At 60.9% G+C, this 17,648-nt stretch overlaps 1 protein-coding gene across 2 annotated transcripts in view; it reads left to right on the forward strand.

Moving 5' to 3' along the window:
• Positions 1–17,648, forward strand: part of UVSSA (UV stimulated scaffold protein A) — a 34,268-nt gene that overhangs the window by 6,618 nt on the left and 10,002 nt on the right. For both annotated transcript variants that reach the window (XM_066387432.1, XM_066387431.1), the window contains exons 8-13: positions 5,349–5,452; positions 10,909–11,053; positions 11,494–11,619; positions 12,115–12,298; positions 13,963–14,074; positions 16,991–17,165. In XM_066387432.1, coding sequence (XP_066243529.1) covers positions 5,349–5,452; positions 10,909–11,053; positions 11,494–11,619; positions 12,115–12,298; positions 13,963–14,074; positions 16,991–17,165 — 846 coding nt within the window. The remainder of the gene's footprint in view (positions 1–5,348; positions 5,453–10,908; positions 11,054–11,493; positions 11,620–12,114; positions 12,299–13,962; positions 14,075–16,990; positions 17,166–17,648) is intronic.

Here is a 17,648-nt window from a genome sequence, read left to right on the forward strand (position 1 = left end):
TGTTTTCTTTGTGTGGCCAGTGATTTCTGTTTGTTTTTCCCTTTTGAGTAGACTTCTCATCTTCTAAAAATATTTAAGCCAGTTTTGCATGACCAGTGGTGGCACAGTGGGTGGTGTCAACCTGGGACACTGAAGTCCTAGGTTGGAGACCCCGAGGCCACCAGCTTGAGCACGAGGTTGCTGGCTTGAGTGTGGGGTCATAGACATGGTCCCGTGGTCACTGGCTTGGCTTGGCTGCCCCCCCCCCCCCCAGGTCAAGGCACATATGAGAATACAATGAGCAGCTAAGGTGCTGCAACTCCAAGTTGACCATTTCCATGTCTCTCCCTTCGTGTTTGTTTCTCTCTCCCTTTCTTGTGGAAAAAAAAAGTTAAAAATATTTAAGCCAGTCTAAATAGGTTTAACTGTTTGCTTTATAGAGTGCTTTGCCTGCATTCCGTTTGGGAGCTGGCTGGATAAATCTCACCCAGATCAATAGGAAGCATCATTGGGGAGATTTAGTTTCCAGCCTGGCTGTGCTCGGGCTCGGGCAGGGGTGATAATCCATGGTGGCTGCATCCGTTACACTGATAAACATCCTTTGAAAACTTTTAAATTGCCTGCTGTTTAATTATGTCGCTAAGACCACAGGTTATTCTGTGTTGTGTAATTAACAAAATAGCAGAATCCCACTAACCAGTAAGCCAGAAAAAATTATTTCAAGCATCAGTCTATTTAAACTCTCAGCAGTGGGGTTTTATACAAAACGTCGGCTAATTGAAACGGCTGAAAGACCCACACAGATGCCCTTGTTCTCACCCGTCAGCGGGCTGGTGTGGCAGCTACAGGGTCTCAATGGCAGCACCTCCCTGCCCATCCGCTGGGCTCCACGTGAGGTTTTCTGGGTCGGGCAGCTCTGAGCTGGGACCTGCGGGCCGGGCTTCCTGTAGGTGAAAAGGACAGCAGGGGAATGAAATGTTGGATGCGTCAGGCTCCTCGGGAAACAGGGAAACTAAATCAGCAGCGTGGGGACCTTGTACTCGGCAGGGCCAGTAAACAACCTCCCCGGTGATGTGGTCCCTTCCATCATGCCGAAGGCCGGCCGCTGCCGCCCCGAGGGGCTGAGAGCAGGGAGGGTCTGCGCCCAGGAGGACTGGGGAGCAGCTCAGCCAGGCCTCCCCCTCTTCTGCTGTGCGAACACCTGCCTGACCTCGCCGTCCCCAACACCCTCCCCGGTGTCCCTGTAAATCCGAGAGCAGCTCCACTGGGGCTTGTGTGGTGGCCCCATTCTACAGGTGGGGAGACTGAGTCGGGCAGTGGTGTGAGCCGTGCCTTCCTCTCAAGGCTGGGTCATCCAGGGACAGTGCCACCCACAGGGTCACAGGGCTGGAGTCCCGCCTCCAGAGCACTGAGGAGGCCAGGCTGAGCAGGGAGGGCGTGATTCCCGAACCCGAGCTTGCTTTCCAGGCTGGATGTGCCGCCCAGAAGCGATTGTGCTCCACTCCGAGCAGGAGCCCCGGGGCACCTCTGACTGGCTGCAGGCTCTAGTGCACGCCCGGTGTGGTCTCCCGAGAGGAGAGCTGTTTATCTGGACCACACACAGGCTTGGGCACCCACCCGTCTCTCGGGCTGCCTGCTGCCCCCTCCCCCAGACCTCGCGGAGCTCTGGACCCCAGCCTCAGCCTCACCCTAGAGATGGACCTCCAGGTGGTGGCGGCCTCCCACCCCAGCAACCGGACGGGCACTGGAGCGGCTCCCACAGCAAGGCCTGCCCAAAGCTCACTCCTGCTGCGCTTCAGTAGGACCAGAAAGGGAAGGGACAGCCCTTCTCGGATGGGGCGGCTCCTGACACCAGCTTCTCCGATCCTCCTTCAGGAGGGGCACGTGTCCCATGGCTGGTCCAGGCAGGCTTTGGGGTCCTTGTGCTTGCCATGGTCAGCCTGCCCGCGTCCTCTGCCCTCTGAAGGTGCTTTGCAGCCCAGATGCTAGATAGCGGCTTGGCTGGGCAATTTGCAGGGCCTTCAGGGAGGGCATTAGCATATAAATAGCCACCGGATGACGGCCATCACAGCTGAGCACGTTTAATTTTTAGTTTATAAGAGAGAATGGGGTTTTAAATGCATAGCCATCAAGCGCTGAGAGACAAATGCAGGTGGGAGCTCACTTGTCTGACGAGGGCTTACATCATTTTTTTTTAAAAGGGAAACACACATAAACTGAACAAAAGTGATTTCTTGGGTGAAAAGTAATTGAGATTGTGCACCAAGTTAATTAGATGGTACAAAATTTATTTAATGGTCCCAGCTGTATCTCGGCACAGGGTGGCGGGCGGCAGACCGCTCCAGTGCGAAGCCACTCTTCCCGTCCCTTCTCAGATAATTAGTAACCGCTACCCGACTTCTGTAAACTGATTGCATTATATATTTTAGCCGTTTTACTGCTTATTTAATTGTGATTGTAGAGGCTCATTTTTCTAAATCCTTTTAACTGTGGGTGAAAATCAGTTTGTATAAAGCCAGCCAAGGCCGAGGCCTCCTTTGGGCCTCCCAGCCCCGGGCTGGCTGACCCCCCTGGAGGGTCAGTCCAGGGTCCTGGCCGGCTCTCAGAGCCTCATAACGCACAGGAGGCATCTGCTGGCCACGGGGGACGACTGCCTGCCGGGGCCCCACCTGTTAGGGGACCTCGTGACCGAAAGGGGGGCCAGGTCTGCTTTCACCGCGGTGGGACAGCTGCTCCAGGGAATGACCAGGTTACATGTCCAACCCATTTGGAGTGTGACCTGCCTTTAGCCAGTGCCGCCTCAGGGTGTGTCCTCTTCCCGGGGTCCTGAGTGCCCTTGACCCCTGCTCTGCTCTGCCCTCAGTGCTTCCTCTCCCCTGGCTCAGGAGTGGCTTCTGACCCCATCTCTGACCTGGGACCTTGTGAGGCCATCTCTGCTGCCCTGAGCTGCTGGACTAGCCCCCAGGAGCTCGGGTGCAGGCCTTTTCTTTCCCGGCTGTGCTGGTTCCTGGGTCTCGGGAGGGCCGCCCAGCCCGGGAGGCGGTGCTGCTTTTCTCTGAGCAGGCGCTTGGTGGCATGTCCACGAGCAGGTCACAGGAGGGCCACGCAGGTGTCTCGGCAGCCGTGACTTCCCGTGGAGTTTTCTAGCTTTCTCTGGCACAGCCACCTGGAGTTGGACACACGGGCTCACTGTGCCCATTGAGCTCACCTGTGACCTGACACCGTTCGGTGGACGCTTCTGAGCTGAGTGTGCTGTCAGCTGGGAGTCCAGCTCCGCGACGCAGCACGGGAGAGCCTGGTCCATGATGGCGAGGCTCTGGCCAGGGGCCTGGCCGCAGGACTGTAAGGAGGACAGTTCTTACAGGCTCAGCCCTCCCCCCAGCCCCCAGCCCCCGGTGCGTTGACAGAGGACAGAGGACGTGCATCCTGCACACGGGTGCCCCTCTCCAGCCTCTTCTGTGCTGATTTAAGAACAAAGAGCCCAGGGCTCCGTGTTTAGTGACAGGAAAATCACTTTTAGTTGGGGAGAAGAAGGTGTGATTCTTAATAGTTCCTAAATATTTTTTAGGAAATGGAAATTTAATAAAAGTCTCTGGTGAAATTCGATGATGGGAGCAATAAGCATAATATTTTATGAAAATGACCCCCATATTTAAAACCTGGCATCTATGTTATGCATTGTAGCCCCGGTCGGTCAGCATCTACCTTTTAGAAAATTAAAACACATAAATTCTGTTTAGTGTGTGATGCGCACTGCACAGGCCGGGAACCATGATGCCGGAAACCTTGGGCTGCTTTCCACCTTTCATAAATTCCTGGGGAGATTCTATACAAAAATAATTTTCAGGTTCGTGGCTCATTGTTATTCAAACGTGATTGATTGTCGTCATTTGCTCAGCTCGGGAGTTAAGTGCCCCTGTCATTTCCAAAGAGTATAATTGGGACGTTTCACAGGTCAGCGGTGGAGACAGGCTTCCCTTTTGATCAGTGTTAGACTGATAACAAAAATTACAGTTTCCAGTGATTAATGTCCCCGCACCTCAGACAGGGCTGCAGGCCAAACCCAAACAAAGTGCATTTGCATCTGATTATGCCTCTGGGGTGGTAGAAGCTCCTCCACCTGCAGGTGCTGCCACCAACAATCGGATGTCCTGGGGTCAGCCTAGTGGCTGGGCTGGTGTGGGGCCGCCCCCCTGTGGTCAGTGTGGCTGTGGGAATGTTTTCAGAAGCGAGGGCCTGTGTCGGATGGTCCCGTTTTCTGAGTTTGCTTCTGACCGTCTTACCGGCTCCGTCGATGGCGTTCGTCTGATGGGCCCCCTTCCGGGCCCTTCCTGCAGTGGCAGCCAGGTGGTGTTGCCATTCTGGGGGCAGCGCCTGCTGCGTAGGGCAGGGTCCCTGGGCTGTTGCTCTGGCCTGAGGGCCGGCAGCAAGAAGCTGAGCCCTGGTGTGGCTGCGCCGCCCCAAGTGTTTCAAGATGGTGGGCAGGGAGCAGGGGGCTTTTGGGTGCCTCCCCTGTGCCCCTCAGGAGAGCCCATGGCAGTCGATGCTGTGGGATAAGGGGAGATGGAGGAGGAGGCTGAGCTGGCCCTGGAGGGTTTTCTGAGCAGGGCTGGACTGGATGTGGCCCTGGCACGTTGCTGTGTGTGCATGGCCGTTGGTCACCCTCCATGGAAGACCCTCCTCCAGGAGGACCCTCGGCCTGCCTGAGATGAGCCCTCCCTGGGCGGGGCCATGCCGCTCCCACTGCGCTGGGTGCTGCCCAGGAAGAGGGTGGGGGGCAGGGTCCGGTCCCCCCCCTTCCACCCCCCACCCCCGTGCAGTTCCGAGGCGGTCCTCCTCACCTCCAGCTTAGTGTCGGGGACCCCACCACACCCACCTGAGGGTGGCCTCTTCCAAAGTACTTTCTTCGGTGGCTTTTTAACATTGTTAAGAGCAGAATATTTCAGAAGTGCTGTGGTCACGTCCTCACCAGCCAAGGCCCAGGTGGGGGTCTTGCCCAAGAACAGGGTGCGAAGCTTCTGCCCAGCTGTGGCCAAGCCTGGAAGGAGGGGCTGTCTCCTCAGTTCAGAGGGCCTTGCCTTTCTCGGGTGAAATCTCTGCGAGAGTTTGAAGTGGTGCCTGTGTGCACATGTCAGGGTCCCGGGCAGCCGCAGGTCACCTCTCGTGGTTTGAGCTCTGGCCTCAGGTTGGGTGCGCAGAGCTGGTGGTTTTAGGAGTGAGGGGGGTCAGCTTGGGGATGGTTCACTGTGTTCAGCCTAGCGACGCTGGCACCCCAGTTTGGAAGGAGAGCCCCACAGGGGCCCAGGGAACATCAGCCTCTACGTTGTTTCACACACGGTGGGGGTGTCTCCACAGATGGAGGCCCTGAGGGATGACGACGATGATGATGACGATGACGATGACGACTTTGTGGAGGTCCCTGAGAAGGAAGGGTACGAGGCCTGCGTTCCTGACCACCTGTGGCCTGAGGATGGTGAGTGGGGGGCGGGGACACTGGGAGGAGGTCCCACTCAGACAGTGTCCCTCAGCTGTGGCTGTGGGTGGCACTATGGAGCCGCTTTCACTGAGACCCTGTCATTATCCTCTTGTGCCCTGGGCCCTCCCTGAGGATTCCTGTCACCACTGCCTGTGGGTGCAGCCAGGTGTTCACCCAGAGCAGGACCTCCGAGGCCCTGCACTGACCTCCCACGGGTGAGGGGCAGCCCTGCTGAGGACGAAAGGTCTTGGCCTCGGGAGTGAGTCCAGGGTTGGACGGGGTGTCCCAGAGCAGAGTGAGGGTCCTGTACTCAGGGGGGGTTGGCGGGCCTGCCGTGTGGGGTGGGAAGGAGTCCGTGGCAGTGGCTGCTGCCTCTGCCTCTTGTGGGTGGGGAGTGGCCTCCCCCACATTCTTCAGGCTCCCCTGTTCCTCGAGTGCCGTTTCTCGGGCACCACGGGTAAGGTGGCATCCCTCCCGACCCGGGGAGTCAGACCCAGCGTCTGGACTTGGGCGACGTCGACCTCAGGAAGTGCAAACCTGTCTGTCCCAGGTCCTTCCTGTCTGGAAGGTTTTTCTTTCCTCAAAACCCTCTACCCGTCTGCATCCGAGGACTATGCTCCCCCAGGAGCGGGGGTGCGGGCCCACGTCAGGGTGGCTACGCACGGTCCAACTCACATCCAGAGGAAGCAAGTGACAGCGGGGCCCATGGCTTCTGTGGTGAAACAGACCAGTCAGTTTGAACAGGAGCGTGTAGTTGAAACGTGATGTGTTCAGAGAACTTACACAGTTGGACACTCAAGTGTGAAGAAATGACCCATTACGGGTGTCACATTAACACAACCAGCTCTCAACAACCCTTCATGTGCCTTGTCCCTGTTTATTCCATGTGACCCCTCTCTGGGTGGTTCCTGCCCTCCAGGGCCCCAGCCGGGGTCGGGACAAGCAGGTCTCCCTCGGACCAGTGGGCTATACGCCCGCTGCTAATCTGACCCTGACCTTGGGCCAGCGGTCTCTCCCCACACCTACAAGGCACCTTGGAGGGGCTTAAGCTATACACTGGGTGCAGTGACTGCCTGTTTGTTCCCTGGGTGCTGCCCAGCAGAAGCCTGGCCAACCTGGAGGCCTCACATGCCCAGGTCAGCACAGTGGGCAGAGGGCAGGACTGCAGGGAACAGCCTGCTTCGCCTGCAGCCACTTCTCCAAGTTTCTGCAGTGACAGAGCCCAGTGGCCAGCAGCCCTGCCTTAGTGCCAGCTCAGGGCCAGCGGTCTTGTCTGCCCGGATCTCCTCGGGCCTGCATGCCACTCCCGTCTTCCTCTGACTGGGCCAGGCTCCCTGCAGAGGTCAGAGTCCCTCTGAGCTCTTGGCGCTGGGCTCTGGCAGTGCCGTGGCCCCTTGCCAGCACGTGGCTGTGCACTGACGGTGGCGTGCAGCGCCCATGGAGCGCCTGGCTGTGCGGGAGCCTCACAGGGAGGCAGAGACCCGTCGCTTCCTGTCTGGACAGCTCAGGGCGGGCTGCGATCGTGAGGTGACGGTGGCTGACGTCTGGGCCAGGTGCTGGTGGTTGATGTTCTCTGACTGGGTGCAAACAGGTGGGTGGTGGAGGGCACTGGCAGCCCAGGGTCCCAAGTGGGCCCCAGGCCCTGCTCTGAGGACCAGGTGGGGTCCTGTTCTGGGGTCCTGCTCCACCTCATCCCAGAAAACGGGGGCCGCTGAACACCTTCCCTCGGGGAGCCCCGTGGCTGCCGACGGTGTGGGAACCCACAGTTCATAACGCGGGTCCGTATCCGACACGGCGCTTCCATTACGTGCGAGCGGGTGTGTGGCCGGCTCAGGCCGAGCCCACGGCAAGGAATCGCGAGCCCTCTCATTTTCTCTGAATTTTCACGGAGGGGCTTTTATCTTCCCCTTAATCCTGCCGTCTGTCAGGACAGTAATCTCTTTCTAAATTTACATTTTAATTACAAGGCCAGCTGAACTAGGTAAAATCAATAGTGTCAGGCAGGAGGCTAACTTCGCACGAAGCCCCAGCCTCTCCGTTTCCTGCCATCGACCGGTCCCACCCGGCCTGCCTGAGCGCCCTGGGCCAGTCGGACCCCTCGTCCACTCAAACAAAGGGAGGTTGGGCATTTTTATGATTCTTTCTAAAAGCCACCGTGGGAATATTTGTGTGCCCAAATCCTGTGCTTGAGTCGGATGCCCACGGGTGGTGGTGCGGCCGAGATGGGTCGGTGGTTGGGACGTGGGCTCCTTTCTGATGGCCGAGTTCTCCCTGAAAACTCTGCCGGCCGGGGCATGTCTGCTTCCTGGGCTCTCACTTTGAAAATGTGTCAGCGAGATTGATTTTCTACCACAACGTGAAAATGGTGGGGGTTTTTAGTGCCCTGAGTATTTACCCTGCTCTAACATGCTTACCCATCTTTTTAATGGTTTAAAACAACAAATCAATGAAAAATATATTTCATTCTTGTAACTCAGGAATTCTCATATTGATCTTTGGCTATGACTGTATCCACCCAAGTTCTAGCATTTACTTACCAGCCTCTTCCTCCTGTGTGCGTGGTGCACGGGCTCGTGCGGCCTGACCCCGTGTTCTGACGACGCACAGTCGGAGCCCCGAGTGGGTATGTGGGTGCTTCTGTCAGCTGGGCTGGGAGACTGCTGGGGAGGCCGCAGGGCCATGCCGCCTCCTCAGTGCTCCCGGGGCCACGTGGCTGGTGGACCCGGTCACCTCTAAGTGGCTCTGTCCTGTGTGTCCCACTCCAGCATGGGGCCCCAAGAGTAGGGCAGAGTGCAGGACTCAAAGGGCATCTGGGGTGGGGGTGAGTAGGGGTGGGACAGACATCTTTTGTGAAAGGCTTGTGGGCCGTGCCCAGCCTCTGCGGCAACTGCTCACCTCTGCTCACCTGGCCAGTCTCTGCTTACATCTGCCCTCTGCCTACCTGTGCCATCCCCTGCTCACCTGTGCTGTCCTGTCCTCCGCTCACCTGTGCTGTCCTGTCCTCCGCTCACCTGTGCTGTCCTGTTCTCCGCTCACCTGTGCTGTCCTGTCCTCCGCTCACCTGTGCTGTCCTCTGCTCACCTGTGCTGTCCTGTTCTCCGCTCACCTGTGCTGTCCTGTCCTCCGCTCACCTGTGCTGTCTTCTGCTCACCTGTGCTGTCCTGTTCTCTGCTCACCTGTGCTGTCCTGTCCTCCGCTCACCTCTGCTGTCCTGTCCTCCGCTCACCTGTGCTGTCCTGCCCTCCGCTCACCTGTGCTGTCTTCTGCTCACCTGTGCTGTCCTGTCCTCCGCTCACCTGTGCTGTCCTGTCCTCCGCTCACCTGTGCTGTCCTGTCCTCTGCTCACCTGTGCTGTCCTGTCCTCTGCTCACCTGTGCTGTCTTCTGCTCACCTGTGCTGTCCTGTCCTCCGCTCACCTGTGCTGTCCTGTCCTCCGCTCACCTGTGCTGTCCTGTCCTCCGCTCACCTGTGCTGTCCTGTCCTCCGCTCACCTGTGCTGTCCTGCCCTCCGCTCACCTGTGCTGTCTTCTGCTCACCTGTGCTGTCCTGTCCTCCGCTCACCTGTGCTGTCCTGTCCTCCGCTCACCTGTGCTGTCCTGTCCTCTGCTCACCTGTGCTGTTCTGTCTTCTGCTCACCTGTGCTGTCCTGTCCTCCGCTCACCTGTGCTGTCCTGTCCTCCGCTCACCTGTGCTGTCCTGTCCTCCGCTCACCTGTGCTGTCTTCTGCTCACCTGTGCTGTCCTGTCCTCCGCTCACCTGTGCTGTCCTGTCCTCCGCTCACCTGTGCTGTCCTGTTCTCTGCTCACCTGTGCTGTCCTGTTCTCTGCTCACCTGTGCTGTCCTGTCCTCCGCTCACCTGTGCTGTCCTGTCCTCCGCTCACCTGTGCTGTCCTGTCCTCCGCTCACCTGTGCTGTCTTCTGCCACCCTCTGTGCAAGCCACACAGACAGCACGAGCAGGTGAGTGTGGCTGAGTGCTCTGCATAGAAGCAGGCGGAATGCCAGATTTGTGCTCCGTCCCTGACCACAGTCTAAGCCTGCCAGGCACTGAGGGACGGGTTGTGTCAGGCTGACCTGCTGCCGAGAGCCACCCCTGCGGCAGAGGCGACCCTTCTAGCAGCTAGGTCTGTCTTAGTCTTCCCCATCCCTACCCAGCTCCCTTTCCAGGAAGCTCTTCCCCATGTCCAGTGTGGATGCCTGTCAGTCCCTACCTGTCATGTTGCTCGTGACCCTGCAGGGAGACGGTGGACAGAGGAGTCTGGCAGCACAGCCAGTTTGCATTCAGGGGAGTGTGGGAGCAGGTGCTGCAAGTGCCCATGTCTGGGACTGCCAGCTGTCCTGGCTTCCCTCGGACTGCCCTGTGGCTGAGGACACCGTCTGGGAGACGCGGGGTCTGCAGAACTGTGGTCTCTCCTGGGTACCTGTCAGCCTGCATGTGCTTGGCATGGGTTTCTCAGGTGTGAAGCCCGCGGTGCTGGGGTGCTGCCTCCGACCTTCCCTGGAGCCGGGACTGTGCTTGTCCTGTCCAGGCCTCACAGGGCCCTGCGGAGCGGCAGGGTCGTGCTGACCTCACCGCCTCTCCCAGGCGGCTCCTTCCAACCAGAAGCTGGTTTCTCTCTGTTCTGTCCGGTGCTGGCTGTGAGCTCGGCTTTCCTTTGCTCCTGGGTGCGTAGTGGACCTTCTCTCCTTCATCTCCAACCCTCGTCAACTGTTTGAAGAGGGTTTCACCCAGGTGACAAAATTTAAACATATTGTGCCTGTCTTTGATTTGTCTTCACCCCTTTAATTATCTGTGGCCGTACACGTTGGGCCGTGGCTGGTTGCTTGTTTTCCACACTTTTTTTGATTTGCTGTTTTGCTTTTTCCTTTTTCTATCTTTTATCTGCTAGAGTAGTTTTTCCTCTTCTGAGTTTAAAATATTTAGTAGACTAAAAGAATAAAAAGGCTCCCTAGTTATGAAAGGTTCACACCTAGACTTGCTGTTCACTGTTAGCTTCTGTAGTTGACCAATGTCTACACGTCCCCACACGGGGTGGTGGCCTGGCTTCTGTAGTTGACCAATGTCTACACGTCCCCACACGGGGTGGTGGCCTGGCTTCTGGGCATAAGCCAGTGCCCAGGGGCTGGTGGTGTGGTTGAGGCTAGCCAGTGGGGCTCGGGAGGGCAGTGGGCTTCGTGGTGCTAGGGACACTGGCCTTGCAGAGGTCAGGGGTGTGTTGGCCTTGTTCGAGGCGCTGTCCTGTGGGACGTCAGTGAGCTGCCCGCGTCGTGGCTCCAGCTGGCTGGTGGCAGGGCAGGCCCTCCGTGGACTGCAGCCATGGGCTCTTGGAGGTTTCAGCCCATTATTCACATGTGTGCTACCTCCTGACCACGTGGTCACTGATTTCCCCGCCTGTGTCCGTCTCGGGGAAGAGCGGGAATGGTGGCCAGGGGCAGACACGTGTGTTTGTTTCAGGGCTGGAGAAGGACCCAGCTGCACAGCGCTCACAGGAGAGGACGAGGATGAGGAGGGACGAGGAGGCAAGCGACCCCACCTCTGCTGCCGCCCAGCTCCACCGGCTCCGGGGCCGCGTGCCCCCAGCCCCGGGCCCGAGTTCCAGGTGACTCCCCGTACCCCACCGCGGCCCGAGCATGGCCTGCCTCCCCGGGCTCCCAGGGTCGCTCCAGTTCCTTGCAGGCAGCCCTGGTGTGCGGCCCGGCCGGGCGGACACCTGCCAGCACCTGTGCCCCGGGCAGGGTGAGCGGGAGCAGGCCAGGAGGTTGAGGCTCTGGGGTTTGAGGGACAGATGTCAGGGCACCCAGGCCCAGAGTGAGGACCGCAGATCCAAGGCCAACTCCCTGTGTCATTTCCTGGGGACAGTGGGAGCTAGACTCCTCACACAGGGCCTCAGCGCTGCCCTGGAGACCAGCCCGATGTGGTAGAGGTCATTGGTCATATATGCTGACCCTAGGTCCAAGCTTGGGAGAGGGAGCAGTGGGTGGCTGTGACCGGCCTAGGTGTACGTGATCAGAGCATCCTGTTCTGTTGTGGTCCCCACAGGGCACCGCTGGGACCGGAGGAGGCCCGGAAGCTGGCCACAGAGCAGGCCCGGGCACCCATTGTGCCCTTTGGGGTGGACTTGTGCAACTGGGGCCAGGAGCAGCAGGCGGTCGGGAAGGTCCTCAGGTGAGTGCAGGCGTGTCTGGTCCCCGTGGCTGCCCCTCCCCTCACCCGGCAGACACGCAGCGTGCCGGCCTGGCTGTGCTGGCGTCCTGCTCACGCCTTGTGGAGTCTTTCCCAAATCTGTTGCTCCCTGGGGAGATGTCCTGCGTCGTCCTCCCAGATGGCTGGGAGCCAGGGCCCAGGGCACTTCCCGCTGCCCTCGTCACGGCTGCCCTCACCCTCGGACTCCCAAGTTGGCTCAGCCTGGGGCTCTGGAGGAATTTCTAGGAAAGGGACCGCAGACCAGGCCGTGGGTCTGTGCCCTTGTGAACCCTGGAAGGGAGCGTGTCCCCTGGAGGTCCAGGCCAGGCCCGCGGGCTTCACACGATCCCTGCTCGGTACCTTCTCACCTTATTTCAAGATGCCTGTGACCGGGCCAGACCCGGTGGGACCTGCCGCCCAGGCTGCCTGTGCAGGCGGTGCCCCTGCGAGGGCTCTGACCGCCCGGCTCTGTTGCAGAGCTGAGTCTCAGCATCGCTTCTGGAAGCCCAGTGAGGTGGACGAGGAGGTGGAGAGCGCCGAGCTCTCGGAGGTGCTGCGGAGCCGCCGTATCCCCTTCGCGGGGCGGTTCGAGCCTGTGCAGCACCGGTGCCGCGCCCCCAGGCCCGACGGCCGGCTCTGTGAGCGCCAGGACCGGGTGAAGGTGAGGCGGCTGCAGCCGGGGGGGGGGGGGGGGCTGGGGGCTGCTGCAGGCTTGGGGGGCTGTGCAGCCTGGGGGCAGGCCTGGTGGCTGAGATCAGGGTGCACTGGGTGGCTGTGCAGCCTGGGGGCAGGCCTGGTGGCTGAGATCAGGGTGCACTGGGAGGCTGTGCAGCCTGGGGGCAGGCCTGGTGGCTGAGATCAGGGTGCACTGGGTGGCTGCAGGCTTGGGGGCAGGCCTGGTGGCTGAGATCAGGGTGCACTGGGAGGCTGTGCAGCCTGGGGGCAGGCCTGGTGGCTGAGATCAGGGTGCACTGGGTGGCTGCAGGCTTGGGGGCAGGCCTGGTGGCTGAGATCAGGGTGCACTGGGTGGCTGCAGGCTTGGGGGCAGGCCTGGTGGCTGAGATCAGGGTGCACTGGGAGGCTGTGCAGCCTGGGGGCAGGCCTGGTGGCTGAGATCAGGGTGCACTGGGAGGCTGTGCAGCCTGGGGGCAGGCTTGGGGGCAGGCCTGGTGGCTGAGATCAGGGTGCACTGGGTGGCTGCAGGCTTGGGGGCAGGCCTGGTGGCTGAGATCAGGGTGCACTGGGTGGCTGCAGGCTTGGGGGCAGGCCTGGTGGCTGAGATCAGGGTGCACTGGGAGGCTGTGCAGCCTGGGGGCAGGCCTGGTGGCTGAGATCAGGGTGCACTGGGTGGCTGCAGGCTTGGGGGCAGGCCTGGTGGCTGAGATCAGGGTGCACTGGGAGGCTGTGCAGCCTGGGGGCAGGCCTGGTGGCTGAGATCAGGGTGCACTGGGTGGCTGCAGGCTTGGGGGCAGGCCTGGTGGCTGAGATCAGGGTGCACTGGGAGGCTGTGCAGCCTGGGGGCAGGCCTGGTGGCTGAGATCAGGGTGCACTGGGAGGCTGTGCAGCCTGGGGGCAGGCCTGGTGGCTGAGATCAGGGTGCACTGGGTGGCTGCAGGCTTGGGGGGCTGTGCAGCTCGGGTGCAGGCCTGGTGGCTGAGATCAGGGTGCACTGGGTGGCTGCAGGCTTGGGGGGCTGTGCAGCTCGGGTGCAGGCCTGGTGGCTGAGATCAGGGTGCACTGGGTGGCTGCAGGCTTGGGGGGCTGTGCAGCTCGGGTGCAGGCCTGGTGGCTGAGATCAGGGTGCACTGGGTGGCTGCAGGCTTGGGGGCAGGCCTGGTGGCTGAGATCAGGGTGCACTGGGTGGCTGCAGGCTTGGGGGCAGGCCTGGTGGCTGAGATCAGGGTGCACTGGGTGGCTGCAGGCTTGGGGGCAGGCCTGGTGGCTGAGATCAGGGTGCACTGGGTGGCTGCAGGCTTGGGGGCAGGCCTGGTGGCTGAGATCAGGGTGCACTGGGTGGTTCTTCCTTGCGGTGCACTCGTCCTGGCTGCAGCGGTCTCTTAGTCACTGGATGGTGCCTGAGCCGCCGTCCCAGTGGTGCTGTGTGTGGGCCCAGGCAGGGCTCCTGGGCCTGTGCCTGCGGCTCTCCTCTGCCTGCTCTTGGCTGGGCCTGGGCCGGGAAGGGAGGTTGCTTTGGCCAGACGAACTCAGGTGCCAGGCGCCCCTTCACCCGCTCTGTGATGGCAGCACCCTAGAGTCCTTTCTTGGGGTGGGTGAAGGGCAGGTGACAGACACACAGAGGCTGATGGACACTCCTCTTTGCCACAGTGCCCTTTCCATGGCAAGATTGTCCCCAGAGATGACACAGGGCGGCCCCTCCACCCAGAGGACAGGGCCCGGGAGCAGAGGCAGCAGCTGCAGAAGCAGGCCGGGCGCCCAGGTATGCGCAGGGGCCAGGCGGGGGCGGGCACCTTGTTGGGACAGCCAGGTCCCAGCAGTCCCAGGGAGGTTCCAGGTGCACTTCTGTGTGCGATCCCCTGGTGCTCCAGCGGGGTGGTTTGGGGCCCCTGCTGTCTGCAGGTCTCACGGGTGCTCTGATGGGGGATGTGGGCACACCCACTGCCAGAGCCCCACCTGCTATCACGGGTTTGGTTGTGTTCTGGGTTCTCAGTCATGTTTTTTAAGCAGGTGAAGGAACTAAGGCAAGAAAAGCCAATTGGCTGAGCCCGTGTGCTTAGAGGAAGCCAGCTCGTTTCTGCTCCTCACGTCTGCTGTTCTGGCTCTTGTCAAGCCCCGCCCCTCCTGCTGAGCCTGTGGTGTGTGTGCACGCGCATGTGCAGGGTGCGTTTTCTGTGCTCACACAGTGTGCTGCACGTGGTGTGTGTGCTGCCTGTATGTGGCGTGTGCGTGGTGTGTGTGCTGCCTGTATGTGGCGTGTGTGTGGTGTGTGTTATGCATGTAGTACGTGTGCAGTCTGGATAGAAGTGAGGGGGCGCTGTGGAGCAGCTGAGTCTCGGGCGCTGAGGGGGCTGGGTCTCCAGAGCACTTCTTGGGGTTCTCCTCAGGGCTCCCCATTTTCTGGCCATTGAGCCAGTTTCAGATCGCGTAGCCAACGGGCTGCAGCCTCCTGAACACCACTGTCAGGACAGTTCAGGGAGCTTGTCTTGTCACAGTGTGTGTCAGCATGGAGTTGTCACATGCCACGGGCTGGCAGCCCTGGTCCCCCAGTGGGCCCTGACCAGCAGGGCGGCTGGTGGCATGCAGAAGTGGCTGTGACCAGCTGAGCAGCCTGTGGGCACACTCAGTGCACTGGGGTCTGGAGGTCCTGGCCATTCCAGTGCACTGTGTCCCCAGAGCCTGAGGAGGGCAGAAGGCATCCGTGTCGTGAGGGCAGCACTGGCTGGCGTGTGGGGTCCCAGCCAGGCTGCTTGTCATCATTAGTGGGGTGTTTTCCTTTGTCCTAAGAGACAAAGATTAGACTTCAGCCTGATACCGAGGTCGGTGCCAGGGCGCTGGCCCTGGAGGGGCAGGAGAGCCGGCTGCCCGTCCGCCAGGCTCCCCGGTGGTGCACACTCGGGCAAATTAAGAGCCTCTTTTTTGTGTCAGCTCTGAAGAGTATCTGGTTCTCCAGCCCGCGGTGACTTGTTAACAACAGGTATGGGCCGCGGCCGCAGGCTGGCCTGGCCAGTCAGATGTGAAATAGCGTCTCCTCACTAACTACAGTATCGATCCCGCCTCCCTCGCAGGCGGGCAATTTTCTCTTCCCGGCACTCAGCCCGGCGACAATGCAGCGGGCTCCGGGCCGTGCGCAGGAAGGCCGTGCGCGGCAGCTATTGATTTTCTTCAAAGGCTTTTAAATTGCTCCTTCATTTTACTGAGATGCCCATTCCATCTCGAGCAGGCGCTGCGTTTTCCCGTTGTGTTTAAACAATTGCTCCATTCACTGGGTTCCTAAACTGTGACGCCTTCTTATTACTGGGAGATAAACTGTTTAGACAGTTTTCCTTAATCTTGGATTAATCGTCTCTGTATCTGAGCTGTGCAGCCCCGTTTTCCTTCACTTCAAAAAATCAGCTCGGGGAGGCCTCGCCATCTGTCTGTCTGAGGCGCGTGGCTTCTCCCCACGCCGGACGTGCCCGGCTCACAGGGCTGCGGGTTCCTGTGTGCGCGGTGGGTGCCGTGGGTCTGTGGGGTGCCCAGCACCCTCCCGTGCTGCGGGTTCCTGTGTGCGCGGTGGGTGCCGTGGGTCTGTGGGGTGCCCAGCACCCTCCCGTGCTGCGGGTTCCTGTGTGCGCGGTGGGTGCCGTGGGTCTGTGGGGTGCCCAGCACCCTCCCGTGCTGCGGGTTCCTGTGTGCGCGGTGGGTGCCGTGGGTCTGTGGGGTGCCCAGCACCCTCCCGTGCTGCGGGTTCCTGTGTGCGCGGTGGGTGCCGTGGGTCTGTGGGGTGCCCAGCACCCTCCCGTGCTGCGGGTTCCTGTGTGCGCGGTGGGTGCCGTGGGTCTGTGGGGTGCCCAGCACCCCCCCGTGCTGCGGGTTCCTGTGTGCGCGGTGGGTGCCGTGGGTCTGTGGGGTGCCCAGCACCCTCCCGTGGGCCGGGGTCTCTGTGGGTCTGGGTGTGTCAGGGGTGCTGGGCTGTCATTCCTGACTGTAGCCCTCCAGGCAGGCCTGGGTGCACCGACGCCCGTCTCTCAGGGGCTCCCACGTGTCTCTTCAGAACAGAACAGCCTCCACCGGGGACGCAGAAGCAGGAGCCAGGGCGGGAAGTAGCACTGAATCCGGCACTGGAGGGCCAGAGCTGGAGCCTTGGCCTCTCACCCCAATGCCTGGGCTGGAGCCCCCCTTAAACAGAGTTCCTGCCAGCCCTCTGCATGAGCACACTGGCCTGCGACTGGGCCTTGTCCTGAGGACATGTCAGAAAGAGCAGGGCTGTCCAGTCAGCTGATGCCTTCATTGCTGAGACCTGTGGCCAGGTGACCTTTGGGCCAATACAGAGAAAGCCCAGTGTGCCTGATCTGTCAGCTGTGGCCACCCTGCTGTGCACACCCCTGACTAGCAGGCAGGTCAAGCCCATGGTTGGGGGCCTGGTGGGGCCTCGTCCAGCCTGGAGGTCAGGAAGCGGCCTGTGGAGGGCGCCGTGCCCTGGCCCCGCTCCGCCTGGACTGTGTGGCACGGTGTCTTGGGGGTGTGGGTGCTGGGGAGCATCTCCGCCTGCCCTCAGCCCAGGGGAGCAGCCAGCAGGCTTCCCTGCCAGCCCTGTGTCGTGGAGGGCGGGCCGTGTGGGCCAGGGAGGGCGGGGCCGGGGAGAGGCGCTGTGGTTGGTGCCAGGTGTTTTCTGAAACGCAGGGTCTGTTTGCAGACTGGCAGGATCCTGAGTTCATGCGCGACGTGGAGGCGGCCACAGGGGTGGATCTTGGCTCCTCCCGGGCGGGCAGGAAAGGCAAAGGCAAGCGGAGGAAGCACCCGGGCCTCACCGACCTGAAGCAGCAGGCCAACACCACCCGCACCCGCATCGCCAAGAAGATCTTTGCTAAGTAAGAGCCCCTCCCGCCCTGGGCCTGGGGTGCTGGCAGAGCTCCCGGACCTCCTGAGGCCTCCCTGGCTCCCTCTGTTGTGTGTTTCTTCCTGTGACCGCCAGGCCCCCGGGCAGATGGGTTCTCCCGGCCAGCGAAGGGGGGGACAGGCCGTCTCCCCCAGTGCAGAGCAGCCTGCTCTGCCCTTGCCCGCTGGCTCGTGGTCAGTGCCCAGGGAAGTCCACTTGTGACTTCAGGGAGGCAGTTATCTCCAAGTCTGGAAAGACAGGGTCCCTAGGCAGGTCTCAGCCCCAGCAGAGCTTGGCCAGTTTCACCAGGACAGTGGACACTTGATGTGCTGCTCTCACCACGACTCGGGGTCAAGGGGTCAGGGCATCTCTAGCCCAGCTGGACTCCCTGGCTGGTGGGACCTGGGCAGGACCCGAAGAGAAAGGCCACCAGCCCAGCAGCCCCACCGCCCAGGCTGCTGCTGTGGACAGCAGG

The sequence above is a fragment of the Saccopteryx leptura genome, chromosome 5 (assembly GCF_036850995.1).
Source record: "Saccopteryx leptura isolate mSacLep1 chromosome 5, mSacLep1_pri_phased_curated, whole genome shotgun sequence".
In the NCBI taxonomy this organism is placed as follows: domain Eukaryota; kingdom Metazoa; phylum Chordata; class Mammalia; order Chiroptera; family Emballonuridae; genus Saccopteryx; species Saccopteryx leptura.